Source organism: Narcine bancroftii, chromosome 13, assembly GCF_036971445.1.
Source record: "Narcine bancroftii isolate sNarBan1 chromosome 13, sNarBan1.hap1, whole genome shotgun sequence".
NCBI lineage: Eukaryota > Metazoa > Chordata > Chondrichthyes > Torpediniformes > Narcinidae > Narcine > Narcine bancroftii.
The window spans coordinates 68,393,124-68,417,210 of record NC_091481.1 but is presented as its reverse complement, the minus strand read 5'-3'; the positions used below and the strand labels follow the sequence as shown (position 1 = coordinate 68,417,210).

Genomic DNA, 24,087 nt, shown 5'->3' with positions numbered 1-24,087 from the left:
TGTCAAATAGATTAAAGATCTTTAGTGCCATGTGAATACTCTTTATTTATTCTGTGCCATGGATGAGGGATTCCAGGAATTGGGAAGGGGTAGAATCTTGCATCATTTTTTTGTCCATTTGGTGGTCTGCAATTATCACAAACCTCACAATAGTCAAAGTTCAGCTTTATTGTCAGAGTACATGCATGTCATTGCATACAACCCTGAGATTCTTTCTCCTGCAAGCACGGCAGAATTAACACTTATTAGTAATGCAAAATAATACTGCACACAATGTACAAATGTAAACAAACTGCAATACAGAGAGAATTTAAAAAAAAGTTTGAAGTGTCTAAGCTACTAAAGATGCTACTAAAAACAGGGATGTTTGGACCCAGTGCAGATCTTTGATAGAGGTGCTTAGAAGGTTGAGGATTGTTCAAGGGTAGCTTAACCTGTGGAGATGGTGCTGCCCTGATGCTTTTCAATTATTAATGGTGGATCAGGCACGAGGATATCAGAATGAGGTGCAGGTTGAAGCAAGAATTCTTGCTGAGATTGAGGGCAAGGCTAATGAGCTTGATGTTTCAGAAAATCTTCAAGAATGCCTAAGATGATTATGTCTGTGAACCATCAAGGAGTCACGTGGGCTGCAATCTGTAGTGAACTCTATGAGAAGTCTTTGGTGACCTGCCGAATCTCCTCAAACTCACAAAGTAGAGCAGCTGGCAAGCCTTCTTTGAGGTTGCAACGACATAAAGATTCCAGGACAGATCCTTGGAGATGTTAACACCTAGAAATTTGAAGTTCTTGACTCCACTGCAAAGCCCTCAATGAAGATAGGTTTGTGTTCTCCTGACTTCGTCCTGAAGTCTACAATCATCTCCTTGATTTTGCCAACGTTGAGAACAGGGTTATTGGTGTGACACCATTCAACTAGCTGATCTATCTCCCTCCTATATACTTCCTCGTTTGATTTGGCAGAATGTGTGGAGTGAGAAAAACAGAATTCATATTTTAGCTTGATAACCTTTCATCAGAATTGCCAAAATGAGAAAACAGGTATACGATAGAACACTTCCCCAGACTTGGACTAAATTAATGGTTTCTATGAACCTTTTTTTCCAATATCCAGTTTGCTAGAGGAACTCATAACATTTCTGTTCTTATTGTGGTGATGTAACAATCAATTTGCACATGTGGCAAAGTGGTGGTGATCAGGGAATCGGATTGATAAAATTGGACAACAAATTTTTTCAAAAGGTTTGCTTCCTGAAAGAAAATTGGGGATTAGGTTAGACAACTGCAAACTGAGCACAAAGATAATTTTGGATTTGCTGTCTCACGTAGGAAGTTGGAGAATTAAATTAACTTTTATTGAATTTATCCTGTTTAATCACATAATGACGCCGACACATTGCGTTAGTTCAATGGACCTAAAAATGTTTTGCTTCTGATTTTCGTTTGTACTCAGCATCTGATGCCTCTTGTGTCAATGTCCAACGATAGTTGGCCAGCGTTGATGGATTCCAGTTGCTCTACCATTTTTCCATGGTTGCAAAGTCCTGGTGAAACCTTTCACCATGTTCATCTCTGACGGCACCAAGATCGGCAGGGAAGACGTCCAAGTGCGAATGCAGAACGTGAATTTTTAATGACATGTTGCACTTCATAGTTTTGTCGGCTTAAAGTAGATTTAAAATATGACAGGAAATCACAAAAATAGATTATATCTCACAAACACGGTCTTGACAGGAAAAGTTTAAGGTGATTTTCAGGATCAGCAGCTCAAAATCCATAAAATACACCCAAAGTGTTCAGGAAGAAAGATCTTCATTGTCCAGTGTAGTCTGATTGAGACATGGGAAGAACTCCCATGACCATCTTTGAACTAAATGCATACCCTCAAGAGGGTTCTGCTTAATAACTTCTTATGATGACACCACTGAGAGTACGGGGATCTTATTCCCACTACAATGGAGTTGCAACCTTGGGCTGTGACTTGAAACCACATACTGAAGGCTTTTTTGGGCTGCCTTCAGGAACTGACAAACAAGCTAAATTCAGGTTAAGCTGCCATGTGATTCTCCATGAGCAAAGCTGGTTGTAATTTTGGTATGTGTTTGGAAGTGAACAAATTTTCCTTGGCATTGTCAATTACAGCCAAGGGAACAGGTTGGCTTATCAAGATTGATGCAGGCTTTGGGAATACAGGGGTGTGGAGTGACTGAAGCCAAGATGTTTGGTGTTGGTTTTTGTGGATGGAGAATTGTGAACTATAGACCTTGGTTTCAGTCTGGAACCAATCCTGTTATGTCTGTTTGATAGAGGACACTGCCTCACTTGTGTGCCCCTGCCCGTGTAAAGTGGTAATAAGTTTGGATTGGTGTTTGCTTTATATACTTTCACAGTGTACTTTGTGCTCTGCACACACCCCCACAAGAAGAGGATGGTCATGGTATTTGGTTTTATTGGCAAGTGAACAACATTGTAACTCACAGCAAGGCAGAGGGATTCAATGGTACTATTCAAAGAACAGCAGCAAAGTTTGCCATGATGTAAAAACTAACATTTATTCTTTAACCATCATCATTTGAAATAAACCAGGTGATCAGGTCATTCCTTTTAGTGTGCTGTGTGGGAATTTTTTTTTCTGTAAATTAGCTGTTGCTTTGCAACATTAATTATAAATAAAAAACTTTGAAGATTGTAAAGTACATTGAGGAAGCTTTGACGTCACAAGAGTTTGTCTTAATGTAAATTCACCAAGGCCTTCTTTTGGCCATGTTTTTGGATGTTTGGATGTTCCACTGACTTTGACCCAGATCATCAGTTGCAAGGCTACATAATCTATAGAAGTAAAATATGAAAGTCTGCAGACACTAAAAATACAATGTTGGAGAAACTCAGCGGGTCAAACAGTGTACTTTATATAGCAAAGATAAAGATAAATCACCAATGTTACGTACAGGCTTGAGCATTTCATCAAGGTATTTACCTGAAGAAGGACTTGATTCATCGCCAATGTTATGTAACATTGTTGATTTATCTTTATCTTTGCTATATTAAGTACACTGTTTGATCTGCAGAGTTCCTCCAGCCTTGTGTTTTTACAGAAAATGTATGGGTTGGAAAATTGATGGGAGATAGGTGTTGGGAAGACTTGCAGGATCATGGTTGAGATCAACATTGCTTCTCTACCAACCCCACATCCCACAGTAACCACTTTCTCATGGGAAAGGAGATGGGTAATAAAGAATTGCCCCCTCCCAAAAAAGCCCAAGCTGATTATTGGCAGAGGTGAATCTTTTTTTTGGAGTGTATTGAAGTGGCCCATGTGTGAATAGATGTTGGGATTTCAGGGCGTGACAGAAAGCTAGAAGGTATAGATAGGCCTATGAGCCTGACATCTATCACCAGTGAAAATGGTGGAATTCCTTACAGGGTCAATATATTTAGAAAATCATTACATAATCCAGCGACATCAAAGGGAAATCATGTTTGACGAAATTGCTAGAGTTCTTTGAGGATGAAACAAGCATAATGCAAAAGGCAATGTTCTTTCGATTTCCAGAGGAATTCTGGGGTATCGCATTAAAAGTTAGTACAGAAATTGTGAGCTCCTGGCATTGGCAATAGTATATTCACATTAACAAAGAGTTGGCAAGCAAACAGAAAACTGTTGAGATAAATGGGTTGGTGTCCGGGAACTGTGGAGCCTAAACCATTACAATTTACATTGGTGACATAGATAATGGGACCAAGTACATTGTAGCCAAAATTACTGATGTGACAAAGATAGGTAGTAAAGCAAGCAGTGAAGAAGGCAGGATATTTAAAGAGAGCAGGTTTTCACTTTCCTATGCCCTAGGAGTCATTTGTTGGATTGAATCTATGCAGACTTGGAGCAATCATTTCCCCACTAATTTACCCTTTGACCTATTGTCTCATGTAACAATTAGCGCAACAATGCGTGGGTTTGCTATGGCGTGTTCCAGTTTCCTCCCACCCTCCAAAAATGTATGGGGCTTGAGAGTTAATGGGTGCATTTGGAAGTTGCCATGCTGTTACTCTAAATTAAAAGAAAATTCCCATCAACTCCCTTAAATTCTACCAATTCTCCCTTAAATTCTAAAGTTTTCAATTGGCAAACCAGAATATCTCTTGTGATGGCGTAGAGACCCATGCAAACTCACAAGGCACTAGAGATTACTTTGGAACCTGGGTCACTGGAACTGAGGGACAGCACGTCTATTAGTGCACAACTGTGCTGCCTGGGATGTAACACCTGATGGATTGTACAAGGAGGACCTTCTTAATGAAATGAGAATTTCTGAGGAGATGTTGGTAGGACGGATGGGGAGAGGATGTTTCCTCTTGTGGGGAATCTTGAACTGTTTGCCACTGTTTTAGAATAATGGGTTGTCCATTTAAAATGGAGGAAAAGGAATTTATTTTCTAAGGGCTGTGAAACTTTGGACTTCTCTATTCCAGAGAGCTGTGAAGGTGATTATCTCCAAGACTGAGATAGATTTCTTGCCTTGCCTATTGGGAAACAAGTGGATGTTGGAGCTGAAGCCAAAATTATATTACCATGAATGCCTTAGAGAGATACAGGATGGAAGCAGACCCTTTGGCCCACTAAGCCCGTGTCGATATGTTTACACATTGTTCCCATTTTGATTCACTCCATGTCCTCATCAACTGACTGCTAATTCTACCACTCTCCACACAGTAAGGGCAACTTAACCTTAAGCTTTGGGGTGTTGAAGGACATGGGAGCAAGGGGTGGGAGTGTGGGAGAGAGGACACAAGGAGAACACAGGAACATCATGAGGGCAGCAACCAAGCTCCAAGTTGAACCTGGGTCTCTGGCACCACGCTGCTCTTCAAGCTCAGAATATTTCTGCTGCTGGCCTTGAGCGCGAGTCTTGTCCTGTTCATCTGCTTGTAGCCCGTTGTTGAGCAAAGCCATATTGACTCTTGCTCTCAGTTATTCTGTTGTGTGTCAGAGTGAGTTGTGGGGAGTGCAGTGGCCATTTTGCTGAAAATGGACACTATGTAGGAGTGATGGCCAGTTCTTTGGGCCCTTGCACTCAAAGAAACTGTTCAATGCTGAATCACCAGGTGGAAGAAGGCCAAATAAACCACACCTTAAATTCCATGGCACAGGAAGGGTGAGGAGGCTGTTCGCTGTCAGACATGATTTAGGCCCATGGTTACCATAGCAACAGCTGCACTGACACTAAAGGTCCCAAGGGAAGGCAGCTTATGGTACGCCTCATTGCATAGCTTTTGAGTTTTCCCGTTTGCTCTGGACAAGACCTGAGTTGTCCAGTCAGCCTTGGATGTGTAAACAGATTCAGATCTACTCTTGTGTCGATGTGATGGTTGAGAGAAGATTTTGGGCTCTGTTCTGGGTTTTTGTTGCTATAGTGATATGCTGGTCAGATTCTGTTCTCCAGCCTCCTCTTTTAAAATGTTATATTGGAGCTGTGAGCCCAGTTTTCTAGGTTTTTCCTGATTCTTTCTCTGCATAGACCCTGCGAGCTCCTTCATTGCAGGCAGCTGTTTGGTTATCCAGGGGCCTAACTGGGGAAGACTCCTGAGTTGCAGTTTGCTTTGCTTCCTTTGTGTGAGTAGACTGAACTCTGGTTGGCAAGAACTTCCCACACCGCTGGCATGAGGTGCCACAGCCTGACATGCTTTGCAGTTTACATTGGGGCAGTCGAAAAGAGGACTCACAAACATCCATCAGAAAAAAATGTCACCAAACAGTGCTGTAGGTTCCACACTGTCAGCTACTGTGGAAACATGATCATTCAGATATTACACTGAATCATTCACATGAGGATAATCTCACATTAAATTCATGGTCTGATTTGAATTTGATCCAACATATGAGATCTTGGTGGATCGGAGCAGGTTGGTCCACAGGACCATAAGAGCAGCAGAGAGGATCTGCCAATCAGTGTGAGATACTGGGATCATTAGATGTAAATCCAGCATGGTAGGAGGCCCTTTTGGCTAACGCGCCCAATTATTCCCTATTGACCCAGTAAGTTTTGAAGGGTAGGAGGAAACTGGAGTTCCTGGGGAAAATCCACGCAGACACGGAAGAACATACAAACTCCTTATCGACAGCGGAGGATTTAAACTCCTGTCCTGATCACTGTCGCTGTCACAACGTTGCGCTAACCATGCCACCTTTTGTCTGAAGAGAGTAGCGCAAAATCATCGAGGACCCCTTCCATCCTGCACACAGCATCTTTCAGCTGCTCCTGTCAGGGAAGAGAAACAGGAGGATCAGAGCCAGCACCACCAGGCTGAGGAACAGCTTCTTCCCACGGGTAGTGAAAGTGGTGAACGACCAAAGGAACTGCTCATACTGACTATCTGAGACTTACATATTCGTGAAACTATTTATTTGTATAGATGAAATACAGCAGCCATCGTCAAGGATCCACACCACCCAGCGCACACTCCATTCTCGCAGCTACCATCAGGAAAGAGGTATCGGGGCCACAAGACTCGCACCACCAGGTTCAGGAACAGCTGCTCCCCCCTCCACCATCAGACTCCTCAACAACAAACTCAATCAGGGGCTCATTTAAGGACTCTCACGTGCACGTTATTGATTTTCTTTTGTTCTCGCTTTTTACAGTTGATTTATTTGTTTACATGTTTTATTTGTTTACATGTTTTACCCTGTGTACAGTTTATTTTTTGTACTACCCAATTGGTGGTAATTTTGCTCACCCGCAGGAAAAAGGAATCTTGGGTTGTATGTGATATTCTAACAATAAATCTGAAATCCTTGACCTTTGTATGTGTTGCTTGCCTGCATGTGTGTTGTGTCTGGTTGCGTGTGTGCGTGTTTTGCACCGAGGACCAGAGAACGCTGTTTTGTCGGGTTGTACTTGTGCAATCAGATGACAATGAACTTGACTAAAGAGGAAAGATAACCTTGGGTCTAACTCCTGACTGTGGGCCAGTGACCCTGTCATGTAGGCAGCAGGCCAGGCCAACCTCTTGCAGCTACCTGTCACTTTAATTCTCTATCCCACTCCCACACTGACCTGTCTTCAGCCTCCTACGTTCACTAGCTTGAAGAACAGTATCTCCTGCCTGTTCACATTGCAGTCCCCTGCACTTAATACTGAATTCAGCAATTTCAGGTAATCACCCTCGATTTTACCCCCTCCACAGATGCAGCTATATCTCTTTGTCCTTTTTTCTCTCTGCTGTCTCCGAACTGCTGGCTGTTAAAGTAGTTGTTACCTTGACAACTTGGGTCTGTACCCTATCAGAGACATTTCCCTCTGTTCTCTCCACCCCTCCCCCTCTCTACAACTTAAAATAGGCTTGTTTTCTCACTTTTCCAGTTCTGATGAGGGTCCTTGACCTGGCCAGCTGTGAGCTTTCAATATTTTCTGCTTCTGTTTATGCTAAGACGGACAGGATAGTTCTCTTAATTCATTGACCCGGTCGTGGTTGAGACCAGAAGTAAAACATGTAAGTCTGTAGACAACGTGGTTGAGTTAAAAACACAATGCTCGTCAAACTGTCCTTTATGGAGCAAAGATAACGATACATAACTAACGTTTCTGGCTTGAGCCCCTCATCGAGGTATGGCAGACATCCAAACAAAATGGTGGGGTGGGGGAGGAGCACAGTCCAAAAGGCAGGAGGTAGTAGATGGAGAAAAGCGGACACAGCAGCAAGGTGGGGAGGGGGCTGGGGGGGGAGGAATAGCTCTGTGAATGTGGAGGGAAGAGGGTGGAGAGCCAAGGGAAAAGGGAAGGGAGGGAATGGAGAGCAGGTTAGCAGAAACCGGAGGTCAATGTAAATGCCATCGGGCTGGAGAGTGCCCAGCTGGAAAATCAAGCGTTGTTCCTCCAATTTACAGGTGGTTTTGATGGGATAGTACATGAGGCCATTCATCCTCTCATTGCCTGATCTGTAATTTAATTTGACCTGCATCTAATCTCTATTGACTTGCTTCTTCCCCATTTATTATATCAACCAACAAAAAAAAACCCATGGAGCAGTGTTTTGACCCTCTGAATACTGTCCAACTGTTGAGTCCTTCCAGCGTTTTATTTATTGCTCCAGATTCCAGCAAATGCAATCTCTCATCTCCAGAAAAAAAAAACATTCTTTGCTTTGGAACCTGCACTTGTTCATCTGCCTGCACAGCTGCCAAGAGTTCAACCTCCAGGCATTTTCCCTCCATATACCCTGTGGAAAGAGAGCCTTAGATTAATCTTGATTTTCCCTCAGTCCTTTCTATCACTAATGTCCCCATAATTTAATGTCTCATTTTTTTAAATGGAAAAAGTCAGTTTTCACATACTCCTGTTTCCCTTTATTTTTATATATCTTTGAAACATGCCTGCACTGGCCTGTTTGCTGTTACACTAACAGTACTCAAATTCCCTGAAAGTTTTCAAGTATTTATCGAATTCCCCATTGAAGGCTTCCATTGAATCTAAATCCACCATCCAATCAGGAAGTGAATCCCAATCCCGGATTGCATAAAAAGATTTCCCTCATTGCTTCTCGAACTTTAGCCAATCTCCTTAATTCTGTATACTCTGGTTTAAAACCCTTCAACCACTGGAATTAATTTGACTTTATTTCCTCTACCATCTATGCTCCAAAAACAAATCCCAGATTTCCAGCTTCCACATGAACACGTCACAAATTTGTTGTTTTGTGGCAGCATCACATTTATATAAACCACCTTACACAATGTGAGAGATGAGTAAAAACTGATATAAAAATATGAAGCTGAGGAAACTAGTATAGATATATGTGTAATGAATAAAGCCAGTATGAATAGGATAAGAATAGATATTAGAATGTAGGAAGTAAAGTTAGTCTGAATAAGATAAGGGTCTTATCTTAAAATACTGCAAGAAAAAGAAAAATTAAGGCAGGCCTCATTGTTCTTTCAGCAATCTGATGGCAGGGCGGAAGAAGCTGACCTTGTGCCGCTGAGTGCTCGTCTTCAGGCTCCCATTACCTTTTGCCATAGCAGAGTGAGAGGGCATGGTCTGGGTGGTGGGGGTTCTTGAGGATAGAGGCTGCTTTCTTAAGACACCTTGATAGAGTGAAGACTGGTGCTCGTGATGTCTCAGGTCGAGTTAACAACCCTCCGGACTTTATTCTTGTCCTGATCATTGACACTTCCATACGAGATCTCCATGGTACACCTCCAGGTTCCACCTGTAGAAGTTTTCGAGAGTCTTCGGTGGCATACCTTCTTTCTCTCGTCCATTAGTTAGAGGGCAGGCTTGGTTGGATGGCCAGAGTACAGGTGGGGTTCTTGATCCTTGTTAAAGTCATTTATTCTTGAGATGTGGAGTTTTCCAGTAAAGCCAGAATTTTATACACTGCACCTTATCAAAGTCCGACATTGTCTCACAGTATTGGAGCTAGTTTCACAAGAAAGAAGAATTTGCCTCACTGAGATCTTTATGCTTTAAAGCAGCTCTGAGTTAGTCAGGCTTTTATAGTCAGGCATACCCCCCCCCCCCCCCCCACTTTTATTTTACTCTTCCCTGATTTTTATTTGGAGATTTTAAAATAATAAAATGATTCCGAATCTTAGCTGCACTGTTTTAATTTAAGAGATTCTTGCTTTGCAAATACCTTGGTACTGTGGATAACATGCTTCTGAGACACCACTAAAGAGCAGTGTGAAAATTTGTTTTTCGAGCTGACTAGCATGACCACCCAACACAGCACAAATCCCTTTTGTGAGGCAGGTGCTCCAGCACAATACTGAAGGGAGCTGGAAGACTTTCCCCAGGTAGCTTGGCTAGGATTTATTATTTTAGCACTGAAAAAGTATATCAGTTCTGATAAACTAAATAAAAATTATGTTGGAAATGTTCAGGCAGCTTTTCATTAGTTAAAATTAATTTTCTCGCTTGTGTGCTCTCTCTCCCTATCTCTCTCTCTCTCTCCCTATCTCTCTCTCTCCCTATCTCTCTCTCTCTCCCTATCTCTCTCTCTCTCCCTATCTCTCTCTCTCCCTATCTCTCTCTCTCTCCCTATCTCTCTCTCTCCCTATCTCTCTCTCTCCCTATCTCTCTCTCTCTCCCTATCTCTCTCTCTCTCCCTATCTCTCTCCCTATCTCTCTCTCTCCCTATCTCTCTCTCTCCCTATCTCTCTCTCTCTCCCTATCTCTCTCTCTCTCTCCCTATCTCTCTCTCTCCCTATCTCTCTCTCTCTCCCTATCTCTCTCTCTCTCCCTATCTCTCTCTCTCCCTATCTCTCTCTCTCTCCCTATCTCTCTCTCTCTCCCTATCTCTCTCTCTCCCTATCTCTCTCTCTCTCCCTATCTCTCTCTCTCTCCCTATCTCTCTCTCTCCCTATCTCTCTCTCTCTCCCTATCTCTCTCTCTCCCTATCTCTCTCTCTCCCTATCTCTCTCTCCCTATCTCTCTCTCTCCCTATCTCTCTCTCCCTATCTCTCTCTCCCCCTATCTCTCTCTCTCCCTATCTCTCTCTCTCTCCCTATCTCTCTCTCTCTCCCTATATCTCTCTCCCTATCTCTCTCTCCCTATCTCTCTCTCCCCCTATCTCTCTCTCTCCCTATCTCTCTCTCTCTCCCTATCTCTCTCTCTCTCCCTATCTCTCTCTCTCTCTCTCTCCCTATCTCTCTCTCTCTCCCTATCTCTCTCTCTCTCCCTATCTCTCTCTCTCTCCCTATCTCTCTCTCTCTCCCTATCTCTCTCTCTCTCTCCCTATCTCTCTCTCTCTCCCTATCTCTCTCTCTCTCTCCCTATATCTCTCTCCCTATCTCTCTCTCTCCCTATCTCTCTCTCCCCCTATCTCTCTCTCCCCCTATCTCTCTCTCTCCCTATCTCTCTCTCTCTCCCTATCTCTCTCTCTCTCCCTATCTCTCTCTCTCTCCCTTCCTAGCTTGCTCACTCTCCCCATCTCTCTCTGTATATCTGTCTGTACAGTGAAACCCTGTTATATCATGATTATTGGGGTCTATAAAATCTCATCGTGAAAAATGTGAGGTCACACTAAATCAGGGTTTCAATAAATATCTAGAGCACTTTATTGCAGAGACATTGTTACGGTGGTCTCTGCATAAATCAAGATAAGTTGTGTGGAGCTCAAAACTAGAGTATTAATGTAAAATGGTTAATAAATCCAGCTGGAAATTGAAGAGAAAATTTTTTTACACAGTGCATTGTGAGTTTGGCACCGTACTGAATGGTTGAGGCCGTAGCATGGATTATTTTGGTTGCAAGCCTGCAAGAGTGGAATACGATATTTAGAAAAATTGGGAAATGGTAGAAATATTTGAGAGAGGCAGCACCTGTGAGAAGGGTAACATTGCAGTGAGGTTCCAGTGTGAAGGAGGCTGGTCAGTAAAGCATGCCTATTGCCAGCTTTCGGCAAGACAGCCCAGCCGGTCCCATTGCTCCCAATATTTTCCCTTGCCAAGTATTTCTTCCAGTTCCTCATTCATCACATGACTGAAGCTGCCTCTGCCATCACCCTAGTGGTGCATTCAGGACCTCGTCATTTTTCATTTTGCCATTCTATGTCTTCTTGCCCTCTAACCAGTTTCTCTGTTTTCGTCATTCAGATATCTAGCATCTACAAAAAGCACACCACGGTTAGCGCAGGCGCTATTACAGCGCCAGTGATCAGGACCAGGGTTCAAATTCCACACCATCTGAAAGGATTTTGTACGTTCTGGGTGTTCTGGTTTGCTCCCACCATTCAAAAATGTACAGGGTTGTAGGTTAATTGGGTGGCATGTGCTTGTGGGCCGAAAGGGTCTGTTACCATGCTGTAAATTAAAAGTACTAAGTAGACTTTTGGTAAAAGTACTAAGTAGACCTTTGGTGGTTTTCAGTACATCTGTCTGTTTCTCGTTCAGTCTCTTCTGTTCCAGGAAAAGCAACCTCAGCTTTTCCAGTCTATCCACCTAACTAAAGTTCCCCATCCCTGACTTCATTCTACTCTCCAGTCTCTCAGACCTTCTTTCCTAAAGACTGGCAACCCACAAGGGACACATTCCTACAGAGGCACAAGTCTACGATTAGGATCGGAGAACAGTCGATGTCAGTAAAAGGAGAGTTAGACAGTTTCTAAACTCTGATTTAAATTTAGGAAATTCAGAAAATGTATCTGCTGCTTCCAGTTATAACTTCCCTCATTTGTTTGTTCATTTCATTGTCCAATTACTGGATCATTTGGCTTTGCATCACCATCTGTTAATCTCGCTTCTCCTCTTGTCATGGACATTTCCTTTTATTTTTTCCTCTCTTCACCCATTTCTGCCCACTGTCCCTGTTTCTCTGCATCTTGTTTTGCTGATCTGTTGTTTCCCCATTCCACTGAAAACCTGTCATCTTAGTTTTCTCTTCTACAGAAACGATCTGATCTAAAAGAAAATTTAATTTTTAAATTTAAATAAATAGATATCTATAAGAGGCAATGATAAGGTAGACAGCCAGCTTCTCTTTCCCAGGGCAGGAATAGCAAACACCAGAGGACATCTGTACAAAAGTGAAAGGAGGAAAGTTTAGGGGAGATATCAGGGGTAAATATTTTGCACATCATTGGTTGAATTTAGCTATCCAATTTTTTTTTTAGATTTTTTACTGAACAATGCACTGCGTAAATTTTGTGCCACCAAATTTACAATACCTGAACATTTTTTTTTGCCATTTACAGGTTAGGAATTTTAAAAATTCTTTAATTTTGAGGCTCCCCAAAGACCTAGAACCTAATATGATAGGGATGATTTATAATTTTCAACCTAATTATAAAGGGGTGGTATCTGGCCTTTATGAATTACTTCTAAATTCTAAGGATAGTTCCTTGGACAGAATTTTAAAAAGCGATGGGAACAAAATTTTCCACAGCTGTTTTCTGAAACTAAATGGAATTCTATTCTGAAACGAGTGCATTCATCCTCTCTTTGTCCTGGACACTCATTATAATTTAAGGTCGTACACTGGGCCCACTATTCCAAAATTCATTTGGCTAAATTCTATTCTAATCTCTCTCTAAACATGATAAATGTATAACTGAAGAAGGTTCACTGTACCATGCGTTTTGGCTATATCCTCATTCCAATTTTTGGGAAAGGGTATTTCATACCTTGTCTTTAGTTCTTAAAACTAATTTGACTCCAAGCCTTTTATTGCCCTCTTTGGAATAAGTGGGCCATCTGGTTTAATTCTGACTGCTTCACAATCCCATGTAGTTGCCACCGCCTCCCTTATCACAAGAAGGGCCATATTAATGAGATGGAAAGATGCCGTCCCTCCCACTCACACTCAACAATTGTCCGATACGATGGCATGTTTGACTTTGGAAAAAATTAGATGCTTCACTACTGAAATGAATCTTTACTTTGTTTCTTTTGAGGTTCTTTAGATTAACGAGTTTTAGGCTTTTGAACCCATTATTTACCTTTTTAAAATTACTAACAACTCTTTGTGTTAGTAGCCTCTGAAGGGAGGGGATTGAATTAGATAATTAGTGCTTTTCTTTTGATTTTTTTTTAATGTAACCTAAGTCTCAGTATTATTTGTATTGCTATACGAAATTTGTTAATACTTTATTACCAATACTTGATAAAACCAATAAAAATAAAAAAAGAAATTTTTTACTCAGAGTTGTGGGAACCTAGAATGCCTTTGCTAGGAGTGGTGGTGATGGAGGGTGAAACATTAGGGGTGTTTAAGGCACATGGATGAAAGAAAAATAGAGTGTTACAAGGTAGGAAGGGTTTTGCATCTTTATGGTAGGAATATATACGTAGGTTGGCACAACATCAAGGGCCGAAGGCCTGTACTGTGCTGTCATGTCCTATTTAGCCTCCAATACATTTTTGAATGTACAAATTCCTTACAGGTGGTGCGAGATTCGTATACTGGTCCCATACGCTGGCGCAGTAACAGCCTTGCACTAAACTGATACTGTTAACTGTGCTGCCCCATCTGCTCAATATTTTCAGGAATTTTCCATTTTATTTGGGGTTTCTAGTACCTTCGGTTTTTTTTTTAACAAGGAATAAAAGAGAGTGCTGATAGAATGGAGAGGGACGGAGACGGAGTACCTATTTGGGTGAGTGGTTCAGGTATTCTCCAGTTACTGGGGTACAGGAAACTCATCAGTATTCACGGGAGGTAAAGAGTGACTTGGATTTTGGGGCTTCCTCAGGAATATGGTGCAGGTGCATCCTGATAAAGTGAGCAGAGACTCACGTTCTACCTGGTGATAATTTGTTCTGCTTGCAGCCTGCATAGGTTTTTTTTTGGGGGGGGATTGATCTTTGTTCACCTCTACAGCTCCAGAACATTCCCAGATGTGCTGACCACCGTTCCTAGGAAGAGCTGGTGAAGGTTCCGGACCATCAGTCAGACTACAATGGGCAGCTCATGGCAAAGCCTGAAGATACAAGAGTGAAGTAATGGAGTTGAATGGTGGGTACCGGTTCCTCACAAGCAATACTTAAACCAAAGGCTCCTGGGAGGGTGAGGTGGCCTCTCTGTGAACTCGGTCCTGAGAGGGATAGACGAGTTTTTCGAGGTGTCAGTACACTTGGCAGTGAAAACCAAAATGAACTGTGGGAATATCAGGTCATAGAGCACTTGTGGAGGGAGGGGGGAAACAAATTAACATTTCAGCAGCATTTAGAGAAGGAGAAGTCGAATTAATGTTCCAGATCAGTGGCCTTTTTCTATGTTATTTGCGTGTAGGGTGTACCCTGGGGGTATGTGTGCACGCGCGCACTATGGTCCAAAGATACGCTGTTTAGTAGGTGTACAATTAGATGGCAATAAACCTGAAGTTGATGAACCTGAAACCTTAACTGTATTTTTCTCTTCAGTTGATGCTACCTTACCTGTGGAGTATTTCCAACCTTTTCTATTGTTTTGTGTCAGCTTTCCAGCCTCTGCAGAATTTTGGTGTAAGGCTTCCTTTTCAATCCTTTGAACTTCAGCCATTTTTAACCTTTCATTATATATACTCCGGACTGGGTCCATGGGAAATCTACAGTGCAAACACCAGTAAGAACCAGCTGGTGGTTGGGAATAAAACCAGTTTTGGAAAACAGGGACACAGAGTATATGCGCATGTTGATAGTCCCTTAAAACTAGGACACGGAGTCGAAAGGGTTAAACGGCTTCTTAAGAAAGGAAATAAAATATAACCCATAGTTCACAGAGCAGCACAGAAAGGCATGGGAGATGGGAGTGCGGGCAGAGGTGATATCGTCATACAGTGGTCTCAAGAGGAAATTTCATCTGTCCTCATTAATTGCAAAAAGCAGATGCTGGATATCTGAATGACGGTGAGCTGGGAATACTATTACATGGAGATGTGGCTTTATTTTCCTTGTAGTAAAGGATATTGATAAAGTGTTTGGGGAAATGATGGTTCAATTAATAGGTGAGCCAGTAACCATGGAAACCAAGTGAAGGTATTTGATAATAAAACCTGAAAATGAAATTTGAAGTAGAAGTTGTGCTCAGAAGCATGCTACTTGAAAGGCAGATTAAGAAACACAATCTACTAGATGGGAGGGGATTGGAGGGTCTGGGCCTAATGCAGTCAAGAGGGACTAAAGCAGGAGGGCACTTCATTCTGCACGGTCAAGGTGGCCATGAGGACCTGTGTCCATGGTGTAGAACTCTCAAACTCTAATAGTGGGACCGTTTGCTTCGCTCTTTCACAGAGCTGGCACGGGCAAGATATGGGCCAAGAGGGATCTCACAGGCTTATGGAAAAAAAATTCAAATTGAATATAAAAATCCCAGCTGTGAGGCAGTATCTTAGCACTGGCACCCAGCACACACACTGTTCTCGCTGCTACCATCAGGAAAGAGATATAGGGGCCACAAGACTGGACCACCAGGTTCAGGAACAGCTGCTCCCCCTCCACTATCAGACTCCTCAACAACAAACTCAATCAGAGACTCGTTTAAGGACTCTGCCGTGCACTTTTTTTTAAACTTTGACACTGTCAGAGCAAAATCTGCAGGGCTCACATGCCTCTCCTCTATCCATTCCCTTTTGCCACCAACCCCACCTTTACCTGGAAGCCGCTATATTTGAGCTTGGACTTTGAATGTGGTTGGGTGGGGGGGGGGGGGGGCAACATTAGCTGGATTGACGGCCTCCTCTCTGCCTCATTCATGCTTAGATTCAGGAGATCCTATCATGGCGAGCTCCTGTTTCCTGATTCACCATTTCAGCATATGTACAGTAAATAAAATTGACATTCATTGTATCATCAGGTCATTACTTTCTTTGACAGCGACCATTTCAACCCTAATTTGTCAGATCAGGTAGAAATAAGGATGTACGAAATAAGATTTGCATCTGCTCCACTGTTCATTAAAATCATGGTACCACAGTACAAATTTTGCTTCTAACACTAATCCCTAGTTTCACTTATTATCCATAAATCTACCAATCTCTGTCTAACGACTGAGACTCCACGGTGCTTTAGTCTTAGAAGATGATGGTAGTGCCATGGATAGTCAGTTGGTTTTAGAGCAGCATATAGAATAGCTCATAAGGTCCACTCTGGCATGACATTCTCTGCCACACTTGCTGCAGATAAACGATGGGTTGTGGTTGCCTGGCTCTGTTGTCTATGCTTCCTCCGTGTCCTCTTGTCCTCAAGCTGGCATGTCTGCTTTTCCTCACCACACTCTTTCTGACAGCACTTTTCCAGTGCCATGGTCATCAGCAAGGGGCTCCCATTTCAGCTCATCGATGTGAGCGACTTTCAGATCATGCTTGCAGACATCTTTGAACCGTAGCTGTGGCTGGCTGAAGGTTCGAGATCCTTCAGCCAGACAACCATACAGCAGGGCTTTTGGGATGCGACCATCCTCCATACGGTGTACATGACTAAGCCACTGAAGTCACCTCTGGCACAGCAGGAGGTGCATGCTGAGAGAACCTGCTTTATCCATAAACCTTGGTGTTGGTGAGCCTGCCCTGCTAGGATATGTCCTAGAATACGTCGAAGTCATCGGTGATGGAAGCTCTCAAGCTGGTTCTCCTGCCTGGCATATGTTGTCCATGATTCGGTGCCATAAAACAGGTGTGTGCTGAGGACACACACCTGATGCACCTTGAGCTAGTGTTCACTGTGAGGTGTTGCTTCACACTTTTTTGCTTAGTTTGCACATCACAGTGGCAACCTTAGTGATGTGCTTGTGGAGCCCAGCTATGTGAAGCTGTCAGTGACGTCAAGTGCTTCACCTCCAATGCAGATTCTTGGTGGGGTAGCAACATCTTGCCCCTTCACATTGGTCTTTTTGATGCTGATTATCAGCCTTAACTCCTGGCAGGCCTCGGCGAAGTTTTTGATCAACCTCTGTAGCTGCCCTTCTGTGTGAGCCGTCATCAGCGGACAGTAGCTCCACAGTGTAGACGCTTCCAAATATCTTGTCATGAAGGACAGAGGGCACAACTTCAGAAATAAAGGACAGCAATTTAAAGCAGAGATGCGTAAAAATTTCTTTAGCCAAAGGGCCGTGAGTCTGTGGAACTTATTGCCACGGGCGGCTGTGGAAGCGAGGTCGTTGGGTGTATTTAAGGCAGGGATTGACAGGTATTTGATTAGTCAGGGAATCAAGGGTTCCGGGGTGAAGGCCAGAGTGGGAGGCTGGATGAGCTCATGATAAAATGGTGGGGCAGACCCAATGTGCCGATTGGTCTACTTCTGCTCCTATATCTTGTGAATGGTCATTCCTTTATTTTGAGGACATGCAAGACACTCTTGCTTAGAGAAATGTTATTCTTGCATCTATCCTCAATTTTTTAAAAAAAATTGATATATCTTAATGAAAAATGATATTCTTTCCAGAATATAGGTCCAGTCTTCCAACAAACTGGCCATTTTAGGAATCAATCTAGTGAAACTTTGTTCTGCTCTTATCCCTGATATGGAAGATCAGACCTGAACACAGTGCTAAAGCTTGTGCTAAAGCTTCAGCTAATTGCATTAAGTTGTCTTTACTCTTATCCTTTATTCTAAGAAGATTTAACCACTGCTGACCTTCCTAGACTGCCTTCCAAATTGCTTGAAGTGTCTGTTTATTTACAAGGGCACCCAGGCCCATCTGAACACTTCTTACTATTTAAATGCTCTGCTTTTCTACATATTTTCCTCCCTGATAAAGAAGTGGCAGATGGTGTCTAATATCGAAAACTGTGGGGTCATCCATTTTGTTCAGAAAGAAAAGGAAACGATGGTATTTAAGTGGCAAAGGATTGAAATCTGTTGGTGCTTGTGAACAAATCATTAGAAATTAGTTTTTGCTGATCTTTTTCTTTCTTCACATCTGTATCAGCTTTTATGCTTCTCAGAGATTGTTCTATTCCCTTTATCAGTGGTCCTTTGCTGTTTGTGCTATACAGGATCATGAAAGAATTGTTTCAGAGCTAAGAATCATCCTTCATTCTCACATTTAGACATACAGCGTGTTAACAGGCCCTTTTGGCCAAGCTCGTGCCACGCAATTACACCCAATTTGCTTTGTTTTGAAGGTGGGAGAAAACCAGAGGAAACCCACGCAGACATGGAGAACGTCAAAACTCCTTACAGATGGCGCTGGATTCGACCTTAGTTCCTGGCGCTGTAACGGCGTTGCGCTAACCCTATTTTTGATTCTTTTCTATCCTTAACCTCAATTTTATTTTGAAAACGTGAACCTACTTTTGTAAAATTGCTGGGCAATAAAAAGGATCTCGACCCAAAACATTGACCATTCCTTCCACATGAATGTTCCTCTCACTTCTTGTTGTTTGATCAAGGTACCAGCAGCTACAGATTTTGTATTTCATTTGGTTCTTTGTTGATGGAGCTAAATCTCATAATGTGATTTTTTAAAAAATTTCTCAGTATTCAATAAATTAATTCAACCTCTGCAGTTGATTATTAACCCTTGTGCTGAATTAACTGGTGCATTGACTATTAAGTACAGCACACCCGATGCAAGATTTCTCCCTCTTCATTCACAGTTAGGGTGGGATGTTGGCTAGGCAAAAAGTACTGCCCTTGCCTCGAAAGTGAGTTGCATTTCAGAGAGCAATAAACCTGATGCTGCAAATGGACAGGTCTCCTACTTGGAGTGAAGCACAAAAGTTTGCAGACACAAATGCTGGAGGAACTCAGCAGGTCTCGCACTGTCCATGGGTTTCCTATTTGGAACATCTTGGAACGAGATGAGCCTTTATGTTGGTCATTATTATTAATGCTTACTTGTAATACTAGATTTGTTTAAGCTCCTGAATTTAGATTCCACATCTGTTGAGGTGAGATTTGACCTTGTGTCTTCTGATTATTTTTCCTGGTATCTTGAGATATCTACATAATTTTTTTTAAACAAAAAGCATAACCTGTCTGCAGCCATACTTCACATTTAATTCTCCCTGTTCTACCCGCTTGCTTCATCAATCTGACTCGCTTGCCAGTCGCCACCCCCTCCCCCCCTTCCCATCAACCCAACTACCCTTTCCCATCATCTCTTGTTAACGCCCTCTCCCCTTTTGCTGTTTTCTCCTGCCCTGCCTTGTCTTGATCTGCTTTGGGAGTCATAGCCATGAGCACTGGAACCAGGAAAACATCATCTGCCATTCAAAGCCATTGGTGGATTTCTATTTTAACTCCATTTTCATGATCCATTTCCATATTCTTTGATAAGATGGGCTCCCCCAACCTTTTTATACAGGAACCTGCCTGTTTTTGCTTCTACCTGTTGAAGGGCCCAGGCCCGAATCGTTGGTTGCCCTTTATTTTCTATGGATGCCGCGTGACCTGCTGAGTTCCTTCTGCACATTTGTATAATTCACAAGCATCTGCAGGCTTTCTTGTTTAACTCTGAATCCCTTGATGTCTTTAGTATCTGAAGATCTATGTTTGGAATGCAATCAATACAGTCCTTGGATAGCAAGGTTCGAAATTTGATGACAAAATTAAAATTCTCAAATTTTCCCACCAAAAATCCCATTGGTGATCTGGGAAAGGGCTTGAGCTCACCATTCCCTCTGCCCTGCCCCCCACTTCCTCCCCACCCACTCCTTCAACTAGTGGTCTATGTGTTTGTTATAGGTGGAATAATCTGGGGTGGGGCCTTAAGTTGAGAACCAGTGGAATAGAAGAACCCAAAGATTCGGTAGACAAAGTGAGGACATTTCCCTGCATTATGGTTCCTGTCCACGGGGGCTTACCAGATTTTAGTACTGAGAGTCCCTGTTTTAGATTCCAAAGCAATCCTCCCTGAATCAATGCTGAGAAATTTGTTCACTTTAATGAAGTCGCTGTTTGTTCCGAAATGACTAGGTTAGGCCTCTATTCTCTAATCTCTCATATGATAAACCTAGGGGGCCACAGCACATTTAAGTGGGAAGGGGGGGCATGCACTGAAATCATAAAATGTTTTTTATGAGGTCGGTAGGAGAGAAGTAGGGAAGAAAACAACTAAATGCAACAGGGTTAGTGCAATGCTGTCACAGGGGCTGGGGTTCAAATCTGGAGCTATCTGTGAGGAGTTTGCACGGTCTCCCCGTGACTGAGTGGGTTTCCTCCAGGAGCCCCAGTTTCCTCCCACACTTCAAAATGTACCAGTGTTGTAGATCAATTGGGTATAATTGGGCGGCACGGGCTCATGGGCCGAGAGAGTCTGTTACCGTGCTGCATGTCTAAATTTTTTAAAAATTTCAATTTTAACTTGACTGCGTCACAGGGAAGGAGCCCATAAACTTTGAGCAGAGTCTTAAGGGGGCCATAGCCAAAAAAGAGGTTAAGAATGGCTGCACTGTAGCAAGTTATCCTTTTTTGCTAAGGAAGACCAACATTGTACACAGTACACCAGCTGTGATTTAACCATGGTCCTGCATGACTGCAGTTAGGCACCTTTACACTTGCATACAAATCCTCTACCGGCAAAAACGAATGTTCCTAATTATATGCTACACATGTGTACAGGAGGACTTGTTTCCCAATATCTCAGTATTTTTGCTATTATATTGGGGTGCCATAGTTAGCACAGTGGGCTGTTACAGCACCAATAGCCCAGGTTCTAATCCGCCACTGTCTGTAAGGAGTTTGTACGTTCTCTCAGTATCTGTGTGGGTTTCCTCCAGGTGCTCTGGTTTTCTTCCACTCTTCAAAAAAAGTACTGGGGGTTGTAAGTTAATTGGGTGGCACAGGCTCGTGGGCCAGAAGGACCTATGTCTAAATTATAAATTGGGTAACCTCACATTTTTCCACATTGTACTCCATCTTCCATATCTTGCCCACTCTTAGCAGGCTTGCTTGGCACAGAGCCTGGAACCTAAGAGGAGAGTGGGGTCAGTGTGAGAGCCACAAGTGGAAGTTTGAAATAAAGAAAGCAAAATGAATAGTCAAGGAAAACAAAAATAAAAGCAGCATGGAAAAATGTAAGAGGGCAGATTTAAAGGAGCTCTATCTAAAGGCCTGGTGCATCTGTAATGGTGAATGAATTAGTTATGATGTAATTGCTATTACAGGAACTGCAGGGTGATTCCAAAGGGGTCTGGGGCCCTAGTGCATGAGGAATTGGCCAGGAAGGTTAATGGAATGTTGGCCTTTGTTGCAAGTGATATGGAGTTTAAAAACAGGAAAGATTTGATGCACATCGGCGCTACAGAGGCAAAGCTCAGATTTATTTAAGGAAGATAAGACCTACATTGGAGGCATTGTGGAGATATTTTGATGGGTTGATTCCTCAACTTTAAATGAGACATGCAGCACGGTAACAGACCAATTCAGCCCTACGAGTCCATTCTGCCCAAATTACACCCCATTAAGCTATACTCTGGTACGTTTTTGAAGGGTGGGAGGAAACTGGAGAAAACCCACGCAGATATGGAGAGAATGTACAAACTCCATACAGACAGCACGGGGATTCAAACTCAGGTCCAACCATGTTGCCTCAATCATCAGTTAAAAGGATTGGTCTATCATTATTGGAGCTTAGGATGAGAGATGGAGTGCACAAACATGCTGGAGAAACGGAGCAGATCACACAGCATCCATAGGAAGTAAAAGACAAGCAACAGTTTGGGCCTGAGCTCTTCATCAGTAATAAAATATCCACGGGAGTTAAATACTCTATCTGGTGCTTCCGCTGTGGCCTTCTCTACATCAGAGAGGCCAGACGCAGACATGGAGATTGCTACGCTGAGCCCCTTCACTGTGTCAACATCCGTGTTGGATCTCCCAGAGGCCAACCATTTAAAATCTGCATCCCAATCCCATGCTGTCATGTCTCTCCATGGCCTTGTGTATTGTCCCACCAAGACTAGCTGTAAATTGGAGGAGCAACAGTGTCTGGACACTCTCCATCTGGATGGCATCAACTGATTTCTCCAGCTTCTGTTAACCTACTCCCCTTCTTCCTTTCCTTCTCTTTCTCTTTGTCTTCTTCCAGCTCTCCACTCCCTTCCCTCTCCATTCACAGAGCCATTCCTGCTCCCCCTTGCTTCCCAGCCCACCCCTTCCCCACCATTATATTTGGGCACCTGTCCACATTTTTTCATACCTTGAAGGCTCAAGCCCGGAATGTTGGTGATGTATCTTTATCTTTGCTACATAAAGTACACTGTTTCACCAGCTTAGTTTCTCCTGCGTTGTGTTTTTACTGCAATTATGGTGTTGGCAGGCTTTCGTGTTTTACTCCCATGAGAAAAATAGGTAGGAGGAGAGGAGGGAATAAGGGGGAGGAGAGGAGGAAATAAGGAGGAGAGGGAGGAGCACAGGCAAACAGGTAATAGGAAATGGATGGATACCAGTGAAGAGATAGATGAGATAGAAGAGATAGCTATGGAGGTTTGTGATTCTGTGGAATTCTCAACTTCAGAGACCTATGGGTCAAAGTCAGTGAATATATTCAAAGTAGAGATTGACAGATACATGGTCTGCAAAGGAGCCCGGGAGTATGGGAAAAGAGCAGGAGTGTCCTTAAAAGGCAAGACAAGTTCAGTCATGATCTTATTGCATGTTTTATCATCCGGTTAATCTACTCCTGTTCCTATTAATTCTGTTCAAAAGCTGGGAACCAAACATTCCTAGGATCTCAGTACTTAGGAAGGCTGCTACATGTAAAAGGTGATCAGAAATGAACTTGGCTTAGTAGATTATTGTATTGATTTAGTTGGATGTGTTTAGTAGTTGTGTTGTAGAGCACAATGTAAAAAGGAATACCTTCTCGATGCCTACTCCAGTTAAGGCAGTAATTATTGGGGACTTTAATGTACGTTAAATGAAAGTTGCGAATTCCTGGAATATATACATATTTGACAGCATATAAGACCTTTCCACTCCCCCATTTCAGTAGGGAATATTAAGAATTTTTTTCACCGGGTTAAGTGAATGGCGATGGGTCTGGAATTAGATGGGTTTCCTCAGAGCTGGAGGGCCACTGGTGCACATGGAGCCTCTCCCAACTGCAAACACCATACTCCCTCTGCACGCTCGCAGCGACCACACACCTTTGGTCTCCCGCAGCTCCTTATCTCCTCTGCCAAAGCCGCAGTGCCGTCCACGCCACTGGACAACGCACACCACCTGGCGTAGTGGCCGGCTCACCTGCCACCAGACGCGAGTCAGACAGCTGCTTTTCCTCGCCAAAGTTCAGCGCCCAGTACCCACTGCGCTCAGGGTCCGCCGGCGAACGGGAGGCCGATTCTCCGTGCAACAGCTCACCACCCCCCAATGTGGCTGGTAGGGAGAAGCTGAGCCACGGCCATATGCCCCATATTAATGAATCTCACCTGTCTGCTCTGACCAACAACACAAGACCCCTAGTCTTTGCTTGCTATAAAAACCGAATCAATTTCACCTGTACATGCATGGCAGAACTGCAACGTATGGATCATGTTCATTTCAACTTCGCATACAAGACCTGGGGAGATATTTTTGTGGGGAGAAAGTGGTCTTCTATGACGTCAAATACGGTAATTTCTAGATTGTAAATTGAAAAACTAATTAGGGGAGCAGCCTATTTTGCTGATATTGGAAAGAAAATAATACCTATAACAAACATACACTTTAATGCCCGAAGGCACAAC

The 24,087-nt window shown here is 43.0% G+C and overlaps 1 protein-coding gene across 3 annotated transcripts in view; it reads left to right on the top strand.

The window, feature by feature from the left end:
- The window catches only part of tcf20 (transcription factor 20), an 81,394-nt gene that overhangs the window by 27,841 nt on the left and 29,466 nt on the right, over positions 1-24,087 (top strand). For 2 of the 3 annotated variants that reach the window (XM_069909774.1, XM_069909775.1), the window contains exon 2: positions 14,319-14,453. The exons of the other annotated variant lie outside the window; for it this stretch is intronic. In XM_069909774.1, the coding sequence (XP_069765875.1) occupies positions 14,441-14,453 (13 nt within the window). In that variant the 5' untranslated portion in view covers positions 14,319-14,440. The remainder of the gene's footprint in view (positions 1-14,318; positions 14,454-24,087) is intronic. 3 annotated transcript variants of the gene reach the window in all.